The sequence below is a fragment of the Dunckerocampus dactyliophorus genome, chromosome 12 (genome assembly GCF_027744805.1).
Source record: "Dunckerocampus dactyliophorus isolate RoL2022-P2 chromosome 12, RoL_Ddac_1.1, whole genome shotgun sequence".
Lineage (NCBI taxonomy): Eukaryota > Metazoa > Chordata > Actinopteri > Syngnathiformes > Syngnathidae > Dunckerocampus > Dunckerocampus dactyliophorus.
In genome coordinates this window covers 24,195,311-24,216,183 of record NC_072830.1, presented here as the reverse complement: position 1 = coordinate 24,216,183, position 20,873 = coordinate 24,195,311, and the positions used below count along the sequence as shown (strand labels likewise).

Sequence of the window (20,873 nt, the reverse complement as noted above, 5' to 3'; positions counted from 1 at the left end):
CATATAAATGTTATGAAGTTTCTTTTACAAAAGCATATTTTTACAAAAGATCTTTACTTTTGAGAATGTCGTATATGAGTGCCTATGCTGACAACTGCTGCTTGGGCTTTGGCAACGAGGACAGGCTGTCATGCACACTCAGAAAGGCTCCATGGAAGCTGTGGAAGAATGGAAGGGGAAAAGGAGTCTAAAGCAGCCAGGGAATGGTGCCTGGAGGCCGAACAGAGCGGCGTGGTGTTCCGTCTGGAGCATGGCCAGCGAGACTCCGTGGAAGGTGAGGAGGTCTAGCGAAGGAAGGGGCTTCATGCAGCCTGGAAATGGTGTGTGGAGCCCAGCCATAACGGCGAGGTGTTCCGCCTGGCGCATGCCTAGATGCTCGAGGGAGGCAGAGAAGTGTTGCATTGAACTGGGCCTCTAGCAGCCCGGAAATTGTGCCTCCAGCCTGGCCAGAATGGCGGCTATTTCTTCTGGTTGGCGGACTGTGCATCGATACTAGGAATCAAAAATTGTAAAATTTACAGTTGCTATCGATGCTCAACACTTGATGCCCAACCCTAGTGACCAGAGAGTGTCTGCATACAACATTAAGCTCAAAACAGAAGTCGTTCTGTTTTAAAACTTTGGAACATGTTTTAAATACAAACCTCCACCACTCACATCTTTAAAGGTTCACCTTGTTAAAAAAAATCCTAAAATAAAAAAAACATTAAAAATGAATTAAGTAAATGAAAACATTGCAATTTTAATCAAAATTAAGTCTGAAGGTAAATTCCTAATGAATTAACATTGTGGCCTTCAGTTTATAATACAAAATGTTTCGGATTCCAGCACGATTAACACTTTCAAAACATCCACTCAATACATCATTGGTAGGATTAATTAATTAGCATGTAAAGTTCCATAGTAATGCTGAAAATACAGCCAGAAGCGACTTCGACTGTATGACCTAAATAACTACAGCTGTGTGACGAGGTTAATGGTGCAACAAATCCTCTTTCTGGACACTGCTATAGCTGTATTTTTTCATTTCTCAATGGGGCACTAAATAATGAAGATGTGGTGTAGTTAGAGGGGTGAACAAAAACACAGCATTCTGGGATTTTTGGTGGATAAAACGTGTAGAAAATTCATACCCAAAATAAATGCAAAACTGTCCTTGAACCATTTGGACTAGAGGCATGGCTTTGGGCTCTTTTGAAAGCTAACAAGCTGTTTTTTCCCCCCAAAAGTCAGAATGTGTCTAAGTACTGACAACAAGGATTTTTTTTTTTTGGTTCACCTATATTTTTTTCAGAAACGTGCTTTCAAAATAACTAGTTTGCTGGTATGGACTAGAAAACAGATTGGGACCACAGATTGGGACCACAGCTTGAGCCCGTACCTAATCCCATTTGAAATTTGACAATGATACTACAAAAGTCAAATTTTTTACACAGGTTTTTCTAAAGTTTGCATCAGGTGTTCCAACTGAGACCCTTGGTCACAATAGGCTGGAGTTTTCACCAACTCTGTGCAAACAATGCTCCTTGTCTTCCTGACACTGAATCTTGTCTTTCAAGACCGTTTTGTCAGGATTGTTTGGAAAATAAATCCTCCGGCGCCTGTGGCTGTCCCCCGGGTGACGGGGGGCGCGGAGGTGGGGGTCGCGGATGTGCGGTTTGGGCTCGGGGTGGGGGGTGCGTGGTGCTGGGGTGGGGGGGATCCCTTGCTTTCTCCCCTCAGGGACGGGGCCGCTGTGGCTCGGTGGGTGGGGCGTGTGGGGGCCGTGGGCGGGTTGCGCGGTGGGGCGGGCGGCGTGGTGTCCATCTGCGTGGTGCTTCCCGGGATCGGCGGGAGGATGCTTGCTCCGGGGTGGGGCGGTCGGGGGGTGGCTTTGGCCGGGGGCTTGGGGGTCGGGCTGGCGGGGGGCTGGCGGGCGGTCCCTGCTGCCTGCTGGTGTCGGGCTGGTCCTTGCTTCCGGGCCGGCGGTTGTCTCCCTCCCTCCGGGGTTTCCCCCTTGGCGTGTTGGTGGATGGGCGGGGGGTGGGGCGGTGGCCGGTCTGTGGCGTGGCGGTGGGCGGGGCGGGCGGGGGCATCTGCTTGGGCGCCGGGCGGGGGCCGCTCCTCTCGCGGGCCCGGTCGTGCGGTGCTTGCTTCTCTGTCCCTCCCTGGCGCCTCTGGCCTGCGTGCTTCGTGGGTGCGGCCGTGCTCCGCTCTATGTGGGGTCCGGTGCTCTTGTGGTCGTCGTGGTGTTGCTCCCTTGCCGGCCGTGGTGGTATGCGGGGGGCGCGTGGGCGCGGCTCCCGCTGTCCTGGTGGCGGTCGGATCTGCCTTGGGGGCGTGTGGCTTGTCCGTGGTGTTTGGCGGTTTGGGGGTGGCGCTGTGAACGCTACCTCCGGTGGGGCTCCGGTGTTGGGGGGCACTGGGGGTATCGCCTCTGGGGGGTTGGGTGGGCCGGACTGGGCATCCTGGCGGGCCGGGTAGGGCCTGTGGTGTGTCCTGCGGCACGCCCGAGCCTGGGCTGTGGTGGGCGGCCGGTCGGTCATGTGTCCTTGGTCCCCCCCCTGCTCGGTTTGGGCGGCGTTGGGGTGTGGGGCCCCCGTCCTTCCTGTGCCACTGCACCACCTCACATATATATAGGACATTGGGGGGTGGCCTACGGTCGGGCGTGATTGGGGAGGGGAGCTGCCTTGCGGGGCTCCTTTGCTCCTGCTGTGCCACTGACCTGTTGCCCCCCAATTTTAATCGCAGAGTAGACACTTAGGGTTTGGGGGGGCTGGCCAGGTGAGGGGCCCTCCGAGCGGCAGCTGTCCCCCGATTTTAATTGCATCATTAGCTATCATCCACATACACTCCATATACATGCACACAGATACACCATCCTCTTTTATTTTATTTTATTTATTTATTTATTTTTTTAATTGCATCATAGACACTATCACACCTTATCACATACACGGGTGGGGCGGGCTGGATTGGGGTGCCTCGTGCACCTCGGCGTCTGCCCGCCAGGGTCGGCGGTGTGGCCGGGGGCCTGGCCGTCGCGGTGGCTCGCCCGGGGCGGCCTGGCCTGTGGGGTGCCCTTGTCTGGTTCGCCTGCCCTTCCCTGGGGTGGCCCTCTGGGGCCTGTTGATGCCGGGGCTTGCGCCGGGGGGGGCGGCTTGCGGTGCCCCCCCTGGACTGACACGTGCCGCGGGCGCCTCTGCGCTCTTGGGGCGGGTTCGGCGGTCTCCGGGGGGCGGTGCTGGTGCTTCGGGTGGCCCGTGTGCTGTCGCGGCGGCCGGTGGTTGCTGCGCTGTGGCGGCTGCTGGGGCGCCGGGCCAGCTGGTGGGTTGGGGCTTGGTCATGCTTGCGGGTACTGTGGGCCTGGGTGGCGGGGTGGGGGTGGGGGGGCGGGTGCCCTGGGGCCGGGCTCGCTGGGGGGGGTCGTGCTCTGCCGGGCGCTTGGGCGTCTGTCGCCGTTGCGCTTTGTGCGCTGCCGGGCCGCTGTCTGTGTCCTCGCCTCCCCCGGTCTGTCTGTGGGCTTGTCGGGGGTGGGGCTCCGGTGCGCGGGTGGTGCGCTGTCGGCTCTGGTGGCATGTGGCTGGTCTGGCTTCTGGTGGTATGTGGGGGCCGTCGGCTGGTCGGCTGCTGGTCTCGCCTTCTCGGCGCTGGTGCTTGGCCTCCCTGCGGCTTGGGGTGTGGTGCTCCCGCTCTCTCTTCGGGGTTTGCTGGCCCGCGGGTCTCGGTTGGCGCTGTGTGGTGGTTCGCCTGGCTGCTCGCCCGTTTTCCCGCCTGCCTGCTCGGTTTCCCGCTCTCCTCCTCGCTGACTCCCCTGTCTGCCTCGCTGGCGGCGTCCTACCGCTGGGGGGGTGTGGCCGGGTGTCTTCCTGCTCCCCGGCAGTCTGCGCTCTCCGCCCCTGGGTTCTGAATCGTATGTCTGGGACCCCGGGGTCCCCGGCTCCGCTGCTCCTTGGGTTACCAACGGGGGATAGGGTGGGGCTTCCGGGTGTCGGGCAGTCGACCACTGTGTGTGTGTGTGTGTGTGTGTGTGTGCGCGCTTGAGTAAGTAAGAGTGTGTATGAGCGTGCGCATAGGGGTGTGTTTGTGCGTAGGAGCGTTTATGTGCGTGTGTGTGGGTGCGTAGGAGTGTGTATGTGCGTGCGTGTGTGTATTTTTATTTATTTATTTATTTTAGTTATTTATTTGGGGGGGGGCATACAGGGGTTTGCTCCGTGGGGTCAGGTGCTGGGCGATACATCTCTGCCGCCCGTGCCTCCGCCGGGTGGGTGGAGGGTGTGCCTCCTGCATCCCTTGGCGGGGCGGCCCTGTGTCGGGGGTCGGGCGGGGGTTGGCCCGGGGCGGGCCGGGCTCCGCTCCCTGGGGGTGGGGGTGGCGGTGGGGGAGAATTGGCGCTTCCGGCGCGGGCGGGCTTCTTTCCAGCTGTGGAGGCGTCTCTGGGCCTGCCGGTTTGTGGCCCCCGGTACCCGTCTGCCTTTGTGGGGTGTGATCTCTCGCTGGTCTCGGGGGTTGGCAGTCCTCCGGCCCGCTGGCGCCCTGTCCTTGGCTGGGATTACCTCTCTTCGGCCCCTTACTGGTCTTCCCGGGGGGGGGGGGGCTCTCTGGGCTGGCTCTTGGGGCACTGTTCTTTGTGCTGCCTGCCCCTATGGGCCTGGTGGCCTTCTGGCGGCCGGGGCCCGGCCTTGCTATTTGGGGCGGGGCTCTCTGGGAGGTGGAAGGCGGCCCCTTTCCTTTCATGCACTCTCAGTGACAATCACACGCCCACACATTCCTGCACCTTTATATATATATGAAGTCTTCCTTACATACAGAGATACCTGTACATATGCACACTCACAGTACATACGTACTTCCCCACATTACTCACTGAGTTATCCAGGGTGTTATTATGTTGTTGGTTTTATTACAGCGACGGTGATTTCAGCAGTATGACTATATATATATATGTGTGTATGTGCGGTATATATGTGTATATATATATATATATATATATATATATATATATGTATATATGTATTTATGTATGTGTATGTATGTATATATGTGTGTATATGTATTTTTTTTTTTTTTTACAATGATGTGCATTACAGTAACTTTGATTCTATTCACTATCATGGATAATCATTTCATTACTACAGTTATGTGTGACTGTTTCAATGCGGTATTATCATGGTGATCACTATCATAATTCATCATTTCATGACTGCTATTGTGTGCGACTGTTTCAATGCAGTATTGTCATTGTGATCACTGTCATAGGTCATCATTTCATGACTGCTATTATGTCTGATTGTCATTGACAGCTTTGTCATTGTGGTTGTTGATATTGATTTGTCCTTTATCCTTGTTCGTCTTTATAGTTGTCACGGACATTTATTTGCTGATGTCGTTCGGTATGTTTCTGTTGTTCTGTCACAATTGTTGTTGTTGCTGCTGTTGTCCTTGTCTCTTGTCTCTCTTTTTTTTGTTTTTGTCCCCTCTCGCCCCCCCCCCCGTTTCCTTTTCTCTTCTTCTCTGTCCCCTCCTGCTCCGGTCCGGGCGCTCCAAATTTGCTTTATAACAAGCATCAAGGTCGAATAAATTTTGTATGACAGGGGAAGTGTATATCACACTTCTCTCTGGCAGAGTAAATCTGTTGAGCACTTGACGGCATTTAGGTATACAATTCTATCTGCTTTAAAGGCTGGACAGGACAGGGGGAAAAAAAAAAAAAAAAAAAAAAAAAAAAAAAAAAAGGAAAATAAAGACAGAAACAAAAATTCAAAGGTGCATTCATCGCACGGTCCATGTTTTCCTTCTCTTCAATACGCAGGACTTCCTTGCTTAACGGTGGCATAATGGTGTTCTCACGATTTCATTAGCTCTTCAAAGTGTGTTTGTCCTCATGAAGATTGGATGCAATTGGCCTGAGACTCGCAAGTTAGAAAAGAAGCTGGTACATTTTTGCACACAGAATTAATTGGCTATTGTGCCACAACAGACAGGGAAAACATTTGTGTATTGGGTTGAGTGAGGTGTTCCAGTTCCAGTAGCACGGTGTACCTAATGCATCCATGCTCACCGAATTTATGATCAGTAGTATGTGCAAAATATGCGCATCTGATGAAAATGATGGAAGTGTGCAGCAGCGGTCAGTGTGTCTTTATGGATTTAAGACTCGGTGTGGACTATATACAGTACATTTACCGGTTCATTGCCAACGTAACGGGACCTTATTTGTCAGACTTTAATGTGCATTTGGAATACTGTGAGGCTCTGAAGGTGAGTTTTGTTCATGTTTATGTTTGCAACTTGTCACTAGACATATGTGTTCACTGAGCCTGCAGTTATAATTGTATCCTGGAATGGTGCATACCAGTCGAATCTCAGCAAAATAAGCTTTCCAATGACGTATAACACGCCTTGGCACGCAAATAGAGGTCAGTCACCTTAGTTTTGTCATGAAAATAGTAGATGACCAGTCATCATTATGAAGACATCCCGAATCAGCAGTATCGTTTTATTTTAAAATGTACAGTGTACCGTATGTAATATATTAATCAATAGTGTTGCATATAACCTGTCACAACATTGCCATTGCTTCTGCTCATTATACTGGCATTTTTCAACACTTTGTGTCACAATGTGTGATTAAGTACGAGCAGGTTACCTGTGATGAAGTTCTCTTGAAGCCGAAGCTCCACGGTGCGGCGGTCTATGGCAACAGGAACAAATAGCAAGCCTGTCTTAGAGCAGAGAATAGCGAGCGATGGCGAAAGGCTCTGGCACATACAGCGTTTTGGACAGGGCTGTCCCCTGCATGTTGCTGTCAGCAACAGCAAAGACAACCACAGTCGTTCCATGATATTCACCCGGAAACAAGGCGACTGTAAGAAAGAATGAAAGGAAGAAGTCAACACTTGCAGTAAGTGTCACTTTGGGGTCATTATAGGTACAGTAAATGGTCATTGGTACTGGTTCACATAGTCGCCTTTCATGCAGCTATTATCATATACTGTATGTACTATTGCCAGTCAATGCCAGTCTATTGTCGCTTCACATTTATTATACTGTATATTAATAATCAGTCCAGGGTGGACTAAATACTCTTTAGAATTATGGTTGATTTGCCGTAACTTTAAGAGGTTTAGACAGCTAATTATGGGACAATTGTTATTTTTGACCTGTCTTAAAATGTGTGGACTCACGTAAGCAGACTACATTGTGCTTCACAGTTTGATTGCTTGGCTAATCAAAGCCATTGAACAGAGGTTCTGAGGGAGGTCTACTTTTTCCATTTTCTTGGTGTTTCAACCCAAGAATAAAATACTGAAGTGTGTGTCTGGTAGTGGAACCTCAGTTAGCGCACAACCTGGTGTTTTCGTAAAAAATGTACTGAAAGCTTTTGCTTTGGTTTGCGTACATTTTCAGGTTAGCATACAATATGGCGCTTGTCTTGTCGTGTTATTAATACAATGTGAGTCCAACTGTGTTCTTGTATTTTCATTACAAAACGTCCTTGTTAGCAGCCTATTAGCTTGCTAATACATGGAAACAGGAACTGGAAGTCACCACCGTGGCCCGTCTATGATGTCATCAGCTGTTGACTCTGTACTTCTTTGCTAATTAACAGAGTTATGCTTTTCTTTTGATCATGGCAGCAAAATAACCCACAGTGGAGACAGAGAAAGTTGCAAGTGCCAACATTATGATGAAGGTGAGAAACAACATCCAAGAAATAACTCACGGCAAAACACGAAGGTGGTGTCCAAGTGGATCTCGCTGCCACATAACTGTCTTTGTCAACAATCACGCCCTCAGTCAAGGTAAAAGTGATGTTCATTTATCCCTCTCATTCCTCATTTACATGCATTTCAAAGTGTTTTCTGCACATGCAACTATAACCGTAAAACTATAAAAATGGTGTTTTGTGTTAACATTTTAACTTTCTGGAATGGATTAATTGGATTTAGATTATTTTTCATGGGAAAAACAAATTCTGTATATTTTTTCTCTTTTCTTTAATATTTTTAAATGGCTTTCATAATAATAGCATGTGGACGATGTGCATTGCAGCCTCACAGTGGTTGGTTATCGTATTGGCCTCACAGTCAGAAGCTCGAGGATTCGAAGTTTGCATGTTCTCCCTGTGTGGGTTTTCTCCCACATTCCAAAAACATGCATGTGTGAATGTTAGCGAGCTCTGCAGCAATTTATTTCCCACAAATGTAAAAGCTGGAAGGACAAAATTGTGGCTGTCTTCAAGTGGCAAATGTTTGTGATTATGCTGCTGCAAAAACACACACTGACAGTCTTTTTTGTAACTTGACAGATTGCGCTCTGCTTTGCGTTTAAGAATCAATCAGCTGCACCCTGGGGAAATCATTTTTAAGTGTTTAATGTAAATATTGCAGCAGATGGCAACATCACATTGCTGTACGATTAAAATGTTGTTTAAGGAGCAGACTTACAGTATTAGAACAGAACAAACTGTGGAAAGACTTGCCTCCAGGTTTTGATATCTGTAAGTCAACAAGATAATTGCTAACTTCCACTTCATTTTAACATCTAAACAAGCAAATATAACAATAATATGCATATTTTCTCACTGAAGGGTACATTTACAATGACTTTTTGTATTACCTTCCTGTCTCTCCTGTCTATACAGTTTGCTAATCCACAGAAGAGATCATTTATTTCTGTTAACTTGTGTGTGTTTTAATTTAAAGACAGACCGAGATATCTATTTTGTGTTTGTTTGTGGCTTCACATTAATGGTTATTCTAATGCGTCTTTATTGTGGGCGCACTCACTGCTGATTGAAGAAACTATCCCTCCCAACAATGTGGTTGCACAAACACAAATTCCCTTGGGTTCAACCCTTTATTTAGTTTCTTCCACTTCTGTTACAGTTCAACCTCGCCACTTATCAATTATGACGACTAGAAAACATAAGAACCAGGATCCTTGCAATTATGCCTAGTGTGTGCATTCCGTGTTGGAAAAAGACGTCATGTTCCACATGAGTTGGACTTCAGTTTTGGTTTTCCTTTGTTTTTACATTGATTCCTGCTTTGTGCTCTTATTTTGTTTGTTTGTTTCCTCTTTTGGGTTTATGTGCAGCAAATCTGCTTCTGCTGGTAAGGGCTGTCAGAAGCACCTGTTGGTAATTGTTAATCAAGCCACTATTTACTTGAGTTGGGACTCTCTGCTAGTCGCCTCATTATTCTTTGCTGTGAATGGATTTGCTGCATTTACCATGAACTCCGCATGTGTGTCATCACGTGTGTGTATGTTTGACTCTGTCTTATGTCTGACACACTTCCCGAGAGTACTCTGTATCCCACAATGGAGATAGATTACGCTGTCAGACTCAACTGCTGAACCCCACAGTGTCATGCGTGTGTAATGTCCTGCACGTGACTCAACCATGGAAATATTCATACTTGTGCATGTGCTTATTGAGCTCTACCTCATATGTTGTAGAACATATGCGTCAATCTTGTATATTATGTAGTTTTATGTACTGTATATATAGAAAAAAACGCAAGGCCATAGATTACCATATTGTGCCCCATCTGGCATCCTCTACACAGTCATTGTCAAAGGGTGGGCAGTTGTGGACAGCTTGTCACAAGTTGTTTTCAAGTAACGTGATAGTTAGATTGTTGATAGATTGTTGTTTAGCCGTGTGCGCATGCCCAAACCCCAAACGCTATACAGTCATCCCTTGCCACTTTGCAGTTTGAATATCGTTGTTTTTCAAAAATACATTAATGATTTTGTGGTTGAATACGGGCTATTACTAGTAAAAAAAAAAAAAAAGATGCATATTGAAGCACATTTTAGATATTCTTTACCTAAATTAAGCATTTTCAAGCATCAAGATGGTTAAAACTAAAATTCATTTATAAGGCATTCAAAGACGCTGTGACTGACATAGTGTATATTGTATATTGTATATAGTGTATATTGTATAGTATATAGACATAGTATTCTACACTGGTTACTAAATATCAGTAATGCGCGGTGAGACACACAAATGGCAGATTTGATAGCCATAACAACTGGCTTTTATTGCAGGTGAATTATCTCACAGCAGGCACAATAATCCCTAATAAAAACACAGGCTATTGTTGCTGTAGTAACCCAAGGCAAGCTAAAACTCAACTCTGAAGCCCTGATGTCACTTCCTGTCAGGCCGCCACTCAGCTAGGGAACACATTTATAGCAACACACACAAGCATGAGTCTTATTTATGTATTAACTTACTTTTTTACTCTTACGTGTACTATGCATTTCATTTCATTTCATAATGCTAACCGTATTTAGAAGTTCGTAAACAGGTTGTCTACCTACAAAAATATTCCATTTATAAATAAGGATTCCTACTTCGCGGAAATACAATAATCTCAGTTGGGTCTGGGACCAGTTAAACCAGATAAAAGGGATTTCTGACAGAATATAATAAAATTACATAAAATGCATACATGTTTTAATTTTATTTTTTTTATTTTTATTTTAATATATGTATATATATATTCAGTATTGCTATATATACATATATTCAGTATTGCTATATACAATTCTACTAATTGTTTAAGATAAAAGGTTCATTTCATTTAAAAACATTATTTGACAAATCATGTGTGAACATACAATCATTCAGACCGCAATTATTAATATAATGTCCAGAAAAAGAGAAACATTTAAAATAATATAATTGAATGGGTGTCTGGATGAAAATGGAACACAAAAAATCACATACTATAAAAAGTTGTGTTACATGTATTGACAAATGGCATTCATAATTTTGGAACTGTTTTCAAAAAAATGTAATACGGGTAAATCATTACATCTTAACGACATCTTTACAGTCTTTTGCCATTTTCGTATGGCATTGACAGCTAGAGGATACTCATTCACCACATACAAATTCACTTAAACTCAAAATGTAACCATGTATTAATGATTATGCGCTTATCTTGTAGTATGCGTTTTATGTGCGTGCAAGTCCTGTCTATTTCGGGAGTTCACTCTTTCAAGCGCAACCTCAAAAAGAAGCCACATGCATCTACTCCATACACAAACTATCATGCTGTGCACACGCTTGAACTCACCAGTGTTTAATTTATGAGTATTTGAGTGCAAGCTTGTGAAGCTGTGCACTGTAAATGCAAAGCTTGTTTTAGTTTAATCTGGGCACGATGGTGTAAAGATTAATAGAAGAAAACATTGGAAATGGAAGAACAAACATTTCACCTTCTCTGACAATGCTCTTCTTTCCCTCAATGATCACTCAGTGTTTGGGACTGAAGCATTTCTTTGTAAAAAGCTTTAAAAGGCATGAGCGGCGAGCACAAATTGTGCCAACTAAAGTATGTAGATAAATACCAGTTGAAGACAATTGCAAAAAGAAAACAAATGCTGCTGAGGAATGGTGTCTCTGTCAAAACCATTTGTAAAAGACCAAAAAAAACTTGGTAGAGGCCTGTAACTTAGCAACACCCGATGACACATGGATGGTAACAGTGAGGAGGTGGGAAGAGTATGTGCTATGGTTGTGGGGGTGTCATGAGTGTGTGCGTATGGGGGCTGCGAGAAAGCACAAGATTGGTCTGGAGATCTCACAAGTCATGAGTCTGCGTTGTCATCATAGGGTAAAAGGTGCAGTGAACAGATTCCCCATCGCAGACACTGCAACCATACTTTGTCTCGTGCAGGGAGCGCTTTTACACTATATTGGTCCTCAGTTTATTTTTAGTCCAACATACACGTGGCTTGGTCTATCCTATCGCAACACATTCCGCCTACGTACTGTATCGCTGCATATTAAAAATCAACATTTATTTACAAGGGCTGCAACTGTCATTGATCATGTTGATGGAAGCATTTTTTTTTCATAAAAGCTAATTATATAGCCATGGGGAATATATGGCAGACTATTCAAATAAACTCCATAAATGGAATCCATGGGATGCCGAAATAATGCAGATGAAAGTTACCACGTGCTCACCCTCTAAAAGTGTCATTTTTGAGGGGGTGCCAGAGCTGCACTTCACTTTTACTCTGCAGGCATTAAAGCCCTCAGTGGTAAAAGTACTTGTGATAGTGCATATTAAAACAGCATGTGTCAGACTTATGAGGACAATTGTCTTTCTAGTGCAAATTGGCCGTTGTACAAACAGAAGAAAACGAAAAACCCGGCCATCAATATTTACATCACAGACAACTGCTACACTGAGAAGTGCAGTATGTAATGAAATGTAATATTACTTAATTATTGCTGTTTCAAAACTGGGTAAACTTTGAATATACAGTACGGTAAGCGTTTGACATAGTCTCCTTGCCTCTTACATACTTAAAACTTTCTCATGGAAATGTATACTTGTAACACATAGGAGCAGCGGTGGTCATAATTCAAAATGTAAAGAATCAAAATGAGAGTGTGGCACCATTATTTTCCTCGTTTAGCTCATTATGTTTACACGCTATCTCACAAAAGTATGTACACCCTTCACATTTCAGCAATTTATATCTTCTCAAGGGACAATACTATATAAATGCAACTTGAATATAACTTAGAGTAGTCAGTGTATAGCTTGGAAAGCTGTATAGATTTCCTGTCTTCTGGAAATACATCGCCTGTAGGCCTGTCTAAATAGGTGGCATCACCAAGAGTACACCTCACAGTGAACGTTTCCAAAGTGTGAAAATTTAGTGTGAGCACTGTTTTTATGTAGCGCTGCCTTAATCCTCTTGGGCATGGAATTCAGAGAGCTGCACAGATTATTGGACCTGAATCCTCTTCCATCCTCCATGATATCAAAGAGCTAGTTGATGTTAGACATTGACACCTTACTTTCCTCCACTTTCTGCTTAAGATGCCCTACAGGTGCTCAACTGTGTTCTGGTGTGAAGACATGCAGTACTTGACTTCATTCTTACCTTCAACTTCAACTTTCTTTTTACGGAGGTGTGTTTGTTTGTTGGAAAACTGCCATGCACTCCAGTTTCCCAAGGGAGGGGATCATGCTGCGCTTTAGAATGTCTAAAGCAGCGTTTACACAAGTACACATTTTGCCTCTGCATTGTCCCGCAATTTGCCGTGGCAATACGTGTCATTCATTTATTCATTTATGGCACGCCTGAAAAGCACAAAGACTAGTTTGCACACTGTTTGCGTTCTGTTTGCGCATCAATTATGCACTTGGCATGCAATTTGTAACCGAAAATGGTGCGCATTGGCACGGAATGACCACGCTCCCGCACAGCTCATTTACACATTCTCAAGTACTGTTTACATCTAGTGCACGACAATAGTATGCTCAACGCACATTGTGCCCGCATGGGTACGCATGGTCACCACCACTTCCCGCGCCCGTGTAGCAGTCGTGGCATTGTTTGGTACTGCTGCGTCCCGTGTGACGCCACGCAACAGCAGGCATCACCCCTCGCTTCATTAATTCCTCTATTTGCAAGAGACCTACAAGATGTTAAACTCCAGTGTGGTAGAGGGAAGTGCTTACTACAGGACATCGCTTTGGACATTATGATTACTTATTAACACAAAATCACAACGGAGATCCACGAGGCTACAGAAATTACTTGAATTCCCCCTGAATTTCTCCAAGAACAGTGGCTGACTTTCAGACCTTTGCGGACGTAGATAAGATCCGTGGATAAGACGGTTTCATATGTAGGGATCAATCGATCGATGCATGCTTCCTCGAATGGTTGCTGAGATGGGGTGTAGTCCCTTTTGTGAGCTACTGTACACTATATATGTGAATGAACAGACAAATGCACGATGAGGTATGCAAATGTGATGAAGGCATTAACATATCATCTCTATCCTCTGTGGCTCTTACAGCGTTCACTGCCTCCTGGATTTTGTCTGTACAGTATACGACTTGAGTTCAGTCACCTGAGTTAGATCCGCTCTGGATGAACTGCGATCACCCCTACTGAGATCATCTAAGCCAAGTCTTTTCATGTGGCTTGTGGCACAGAGAAGTAATGGGCCAAATCCAAGAACAGACCGGTTAAGCCATGCAACTGCCGAGTACAAAGACTGAGGAGGTGGAGTATTTAAGGTAAGGATGTTTATAGTTTATTTCACTTGAGATAAAATTACTGGTACCCCTGTTGGTTACTCTTGTTGAACTAATGTTAGGGGAGAAGCTGATTTCAATCATTCTTCCGCTTTTCTTTAATTGTGTGAGTACAATCTTGTTAAAAGATCATTTTGAGGAACATCATAGATGGCATCTCTTTAATCTCATGGTTTCCTCGAAGCCATGTTTGAAGGAAAACCATAAAAATATTACTATTTGATCTCTCGCGAGATTGACCGCAACATTGTCTATTTCATTTTTGACATTCACTAATCAAATACGACATAAGTCACATTACAATTATATTTTGTAATAATAACAAATTATAGCTCTGTATAAATGCTATAAATAAATTAGATTCTAGAATTAGATCAACAAAACAACATCTTTCATCTAGTCAGTTGTTTTATAACATACCGCACACAACAAACACCACTGGCTTTTCAGAATTGATTCCATGGCTGTTGGCACCTTCGGCTTTGTTTGTCCATAGTTTTGGCACGTGGCATTATTATGTTGAGTAAGGGGTCATAGTGTTGGCACATTTCCCTTGCCATTCAAATCCCACACCAGCTGGGTGACCAAGCTGGCAGCCCTGCAGATACACACAATGACAAAAACAAATTCCCACATAGATGCACAGAGACTGATAAATACTTGTTCACACAAACCTCCACTTTGCCTTTGTAAAAGACATACAACTAGTGTTCCAAGCCACACAGGTCATATGTGTTCAGATATATTTTGTTTCATGACTTCATCTCTTGTCTTTTTTTGTTGCTTCACACTCTGTACCTTTTAGTGTCCTGTAGTCACTTTTCTGCCATTTTTACCCACCACGTAAATAGCCCTCTCTCTTCCAGTACATAATGAGGTGATCACAGTAGCACAGTGCATCAACGCTGGTTACTCTGTGTGCTATTGTAACACTAACCAAAGCCCCTGGGTTACAGTAACACAAAACCACACATGCACAAACACACTGTTACACACAAGTCTTTGTACCTCCATCTCTACTTCAACACACAAACGTGCTGTCAGTCTAATGGGAGCCATCTGTTGTGCATCCTCATATGTCGTCAAAGCAGCAACAACTCAAGATATTCCCTGTGAAATTTGCTACCTGTTGCTAACTTTTTGTGGCACCCTTTGTTAACAAATAGATGAAAGATGACAATCAAAGTTTTCGAGTGATTGAACCTACCATCAATGGTTATCAACCAATCTTGCAAACAATAAAAATGTACTGTAATCCCTTGTTTATCACAGTTAATTGGTTCCAGAGCTGACCAGAAGTGAATTTGTGCAAAGTAGGATAATATTAGATATTTCTAAGTGAAATATTTTCATCATTAGAACATTGAAAACCTGGTTACGACCTTCTAAATGTGTTTTTTTAATATTGTTAGAGTCCCCTAGACATGAACTAACACCCCGGAGTCACCTTTACGCTCGTATTACCCAATATAGCAGACATAATACGAGTAAATAAGCCATTTGAGACACAAATAAGACTCATGCTTGTGTGTATGCTCATCCAATCAGGAGTCAGAAAGCAGTGTAGATGCATTCACAGACTTGTGGTGAGTTGGCTATTTCAAACTTTTCGAAAATGCCCATTTCCTCCACTTCAATGTTAAAAAAAAAAAACGACGTGGGATTTGCAACAAGGAGGCTGAAGAACCACATGTGGCCCAGAGTGGCGGGTTGCCGACCCCTGGCCTATAAGCAAGAAACGGCATTGGGATCACCCATCTCTGAACAGAAGCATTGTGTAAACCTCCAAATAGAGTAGTCATGGTTATGATGGCCATGGCATTTATGATAATTTACAGTTGTTTTGATTATCAGCTGTGAAAATATCATTTCATTTTCTAATGGTGTGTACATAAAAAAACAAAAAAAACTGGCTTATACAAATTCAATCTCAGGGTCAAATGTAGTTAGTTCCTTGCTGCTGTTGGTTGTTCATGCGTGAGCTTTTAAATGTTTTTAAATATTGTCCTTGAGTTTTAGCCTTAAAGCACACTGATTCTTCTGATTGTGTTTTTTGTGCTCCACCTTTCAAGGACGTTTTTTTTTCCCTCTTTTTTTCCATATATCTACACAGTCTAAAAAATACTGTGAAATCAAAAATCCATCCTCTACCTATGAGGTTATGTTTTGATTACCATTTAATGGTTTGTGTGCTTCATAAATTGATTAATTACTTTAGAGGATTAGGTAGACGCCACATTTTTGTCAGCCAAAAAAGAACATATTCAAGTATCTTGCCGATTAGATAAATGGCTGCTTTATTTTTTGCTTTTATTCACCCTCTTGTTCCTGTAATCTTACAAAATATATTAAAGGTTTTAGGTGTGACTGATGTGTTTAATCTTGCAGGAGGCAACAGCGAGCACTTCAGTGATTATGTCGATTAGGGAATAATGATATTAGGTAAAACTGAAAAGGGCATGTAATAGATATAAAAGCGGGAACTGAGTATGGAGAGAAAATAACAAGCTGCAAAAACAGAATCTCAGACATGGAAACAAAAAAAGCAGGAAAAGCAAGTTAGAGAACTGTATGTGCCATTTGGTAGTCATCCGAGTGAAGATGCTCCATTCAGGGACTCAGATTGCAGCTGTCGCTTCGGGGAATCGATCACACATATTCCATCAAACAAACAGCCCCTCACACACAAATACGCATTTACCCCGATCTGTACTTTGAAATGGTCTATACTAGTGAAAAAGCACACAGAGAGCGCTGACTCATGAGAAGTCTATGGCCTTCATACGAACGCATTTATTGCTATGAAAAAATATGAATTTGATGCCTTTCACAGGCAGTTTAAAGAATTAAACGGCTGCCATGGTTCAAGAGCATTTGAATTTCTCTTTTCATCCAGCCCCGCTTGCTTGGTTTTTTTTTTCTTACAATATTTAGCTTTACAATAATATACAATGACATGTTTACACAAACCTATGAGCATACACAGAAGAAAGCTGCAAGACAGAAAAAGAAAGGAGGTTGTGGACAATGCAAGTAGAAAAGGCTTAGCACAGTGGTTCCCCAAACTTTTTCCAGTTGCGTACCCCTTCAGACATTTGACCTGAATCCATGTACCCCCCACTCCTGCACACTTAAAAAACATAAGCCCTTTTAATCTTAATTAACTTGAAATATTTAACATAATCAATTGGTTAGTTAATTAATTTAGTAATTCCATGTCAAAAATGTGCATTTTGCATGGTCACAAGCGTCACATGAACGCTCAGAAATCGATACTGTAGATAATCATCCTACTTATCTTTTATTCCAGTCTGATGTTGGCATCATTCTGTATGAATGGCTTGAATTTGAGCTTTGCTGTTTTTGTCACCTCATGATGGCTATGGTCTGCATGTTAAATCAATACCTATGGGAAATAATTTGTTTCTAAAAAAAGGTTGACTCCAGTAGCAAATAATTATTGAAATTGCCACAAATACGTCACGACTGAGACGACAAATTGGGGTTTACTTCCATAAATACAAGGTACAGCATGTGGCGTTGCGTTTTTTGTGCATGCATGTCACACCCCGCCGAATTGCGTTCACATTTATGAGCCACATGTTTTTTTTTTGGTAATGTGAATAACTACATTAAGACTGTATTTTAAAAAAAAAATCGGAATTGCACATCATACCCTGCAGTGTAACTCTGGCCAGAGTTTTCCAAAAGCTCAGTTTTTCAGGACAGAAAAACGTTTGCATCTGGAAGAGAGGCCAAAACACATATAAAAATGTGTTTTTAAAATATTCATTAAAGTAATTAAATATAAAACAAATAATAATAATAAAATAAAATGTTCGGATCTGCGTAGACATGGCCTAATTGAGTTCCTGAGAACCTGCAGTCGTGTTCCAGTCTTACCAAATCCCCCACCCATCTGGTCACCTGATGTCTGTAGGCAAATTTCACCGTAACTTCATTCTTGATGTCCCTCCATTCACACCATTCGCCCACCCTCAAAGCTTGAAGAATAGAACAGATTTGCTCCAAATAAACAATGAAGCACAGTCCTATTGAAAAGATACATGCAAGCAGCAAATGTATTTCTGCTTGTACAAACACAAGGGTATGAAAACAATCTATGTACATTTCCTAACAGATTTATGTCCAGCCTTCTGAAATGAAACACAGATGTATTCCTGGTAAACAGAAAATGAGCTGTATTAAGAAATCACAAACACGCAGACTGTCAGAATGTTTATGCAGCGTGTCTACTGAGGGCCTGATCAAAGACTTAAGTTATGTGCTTAGATAGGTACAGTATGAGGCTTGGTGAATAATGCGAGGAGACAAGCAATGTCATTGAAATGGGAGGGAAAGCAATATAGAGAGGTCTGTTTTTATTTTTTACAAAAATGGGGATTTCCTAACAAGCCCTACCAACAGACCTGAATCCAATTAGAATCACATGAAGATCAGTCCTGACTCATCATGACGTTGATGATGAAGCCGTGATGATATACTAGAAAAGCAGTGCTTTGAATCATTTTTACAATTTGTGGTGTAATTTGGATGACAGGCAAATTTTTCACCAAAACAGGTGTGCCTGTTTTGATCAATGGCCGTTACATTGTATATCCAGAAACCTAAGTTTCAAAAGCATGGCAGCGAGTACATTTAAGCCATTCTTTATAGGATGTGCTTCTTAGCATGCCAACCTCGCAGTCTGGAGATCAAAGGTTCAAATCTCCCCTGAGATAACTCTGTGTGGAGTTAGCATGTTCTCCCCGTGGGTGCATGGATTTTCTCCAGGTACTCCAGCGTTCTCCCACAGTCCACAAACATGGATTATGTTAATTATAGGGTTTCTGTCACGTTATGGTGTTGAGGCTGTGACCTCAATATGCAGAGAGCAGGACCCAAGTGCAGGTAAAAATATATTTTTAATTAATTTAGCTGCTATGCAGTGGCAGGAATCCAAACAAGAGCACTTCTATGACAATGCTTCGACACACAATGGAGCACGCACCTGGACTCAATACTAACAACACAAATTAGCAGCAGGTGTGAATGAACAGAAAGGCAAAGCAGGAAGACACACGAAAGAAAGGCATAAAACAGGAACTAAGGTATAAAAGCGGCAACAAACTAAACTGTCACGCAGGCTAACTCATGGATCGTGACAGTACCCCCCTTCAAGGATGGACCAGATGTCCAAAAAAGTCCAAAGTCAGAGAGGGAAGGGTGGTGGGAGGACTGGTGGTGGGTTGCCAGTGCGACCCATCTGGGGGACAGCCTGGATGGTGAGATTGGCGAAGGAGGCGGGACCCTTATGGGGGTCGGCCAGGACGGTATGAGAGGCGGAGCCAGAGGGTGAACTGAGCTGGAGCAGGAACTCTAGGTGGAGAACGCATGCTGATGTAGGGCGTGAGGAAGCCGCCAAAACAGGAACTGAAGGAAAAGCTGAAGCAGGTGACGTCTCGGCCAGACGTGCCGCGGAAGGAGGAAGAGTCTCGGTCTGACGTGAAAGTGAGGAAGCAGGAAGTGTCTCGGCCTGACGTGGAGGTGGGTAAGCAGGAAGCGTCTCGGCCTGACATGGAGGTGAGGAAGCAGGAAGCATCTCAGCCTGACGTGGAAATGAGAGACTGCGCTCCCTCCGTCGCCCAGCAGGTGGTACGAGGCCCCTCTTCCAAAGGCGGATCCCAGGCGCCGTTCACGGCGGAAACCGGAACCAGGGAAGGGAGGCTTGGAGGAGGGTCACAAGTTCCTCCTGCTCTGACCCCCCGGCTGGAATTACTTGTGACTTGACACGTGATGCCTCTTGGCTTTGCACTGGAAGCACGTCGGGAGAGGAGGCCGGCGGGAGCTTGAAATGCCTTGACGCGGGAATGGGAATGCGGCCCACCTCTTGGCTTTGCACTGAGAGCCAGACGGGAGGTGAGGAGGGCGGCGGAAGCTTGAAACACTTTGGTGCAGGAATTGGAACACGGCCCACCTTTTGGCTTTGCACTGGGAGCAAAATGGGAGGTGCACAGGGCGGCGGCAACTTGAAAAGCCTTGGCGAGGGAATTGGAACGCGGCCCTTTTCTTGGCGTTGCACTGGAAGCAAGGTGGGAGCGGACGAGGGCAGCGACAGGAACTTGGAGCGCAAAAGTGCGGCAGAAGACGTTGTGCTGCACTCCTCTTCGTGTTGCACCGAAGACAACAAAGAATGGAATGGACCGTGAGGCTGAGGCCGTCGGAAACTGCACAATGGGCCGGCACTCAGCAGCAATGTGAGGAGGGAGTTGCAACACCGCGGCCTGGCGTGGAGAGGAGGAAGGGAGTGACTTAATCTTTCGAAGCCGTGAAGCCCTCGCGGGAGCTGGCTGAGGCGTGCGTTGGCATTGCAGATGGCCTGGTGTGTCTTGGGCAGGACAGGGTACATCCACGCCATAGGAATTAATGTGCCGTCTCGCCCCCGCACCATGTCTTCCAATTCCTCCGCAGAGAACCTCTGGCTCTCTTCCTCCATCACCTTGAAGACCTGCCAGGTCCAGAAGTCCATCTTGTGTCATCTTGTTCTGGTCGGAGCATTCTGTCACGTTCTGGCAAAGGCAGATTTTGAGCCATATTAACATGAAATAATTACTGTTGTGTGCGCTGGTACCTCCGGCCGGGTTTTGCGGACTGGGCTCCTGGCTGGGGCTTGTGGGTTGTGTGCCTGGAGAGCGGCGAGGTGGATGGGCGTGATTAGTGAACAAAATGCATGCCTGTTGGTCACTCTCTGGAAGGGGAGGGCACGGATGTGATACTACATTTTTTTTCTAATATTCTCGT

General features: G+C 44.8%; 1 protein-coding gene across 4 annotated transcripts in view; it reads right to left on the bottom strand.

Annotated features, from left to right (window-relative positions):
* The window catches only part of zgc:172282 (leucine-rich repeat and fibronectin type III domain-containing protein 1-like protein), a 175,635-nt gene that overhangs the window by 71,623 nt on the left and 83,139 nt on the right, over positions 1 to 20,873 (bottom strand). For all 4 annotated transcript variants that reach the window (XM_054793154.1, XM_054793153.1, XM_054793155.1 and 1 more), the window contains exon 3: positions 6,629 to 6,845. In XM_054793154.1, coding sequence (XP_054649129.1) covers positions 6,629 to 6,821 — 193 coding nt within the window. In that variant the 5' untranslated portion in view covers positions 6,822 to 6,845. The remainder of the gene's footprint in view (positions 1 to 6,628; positions 6,846 to 20,873) is intronic.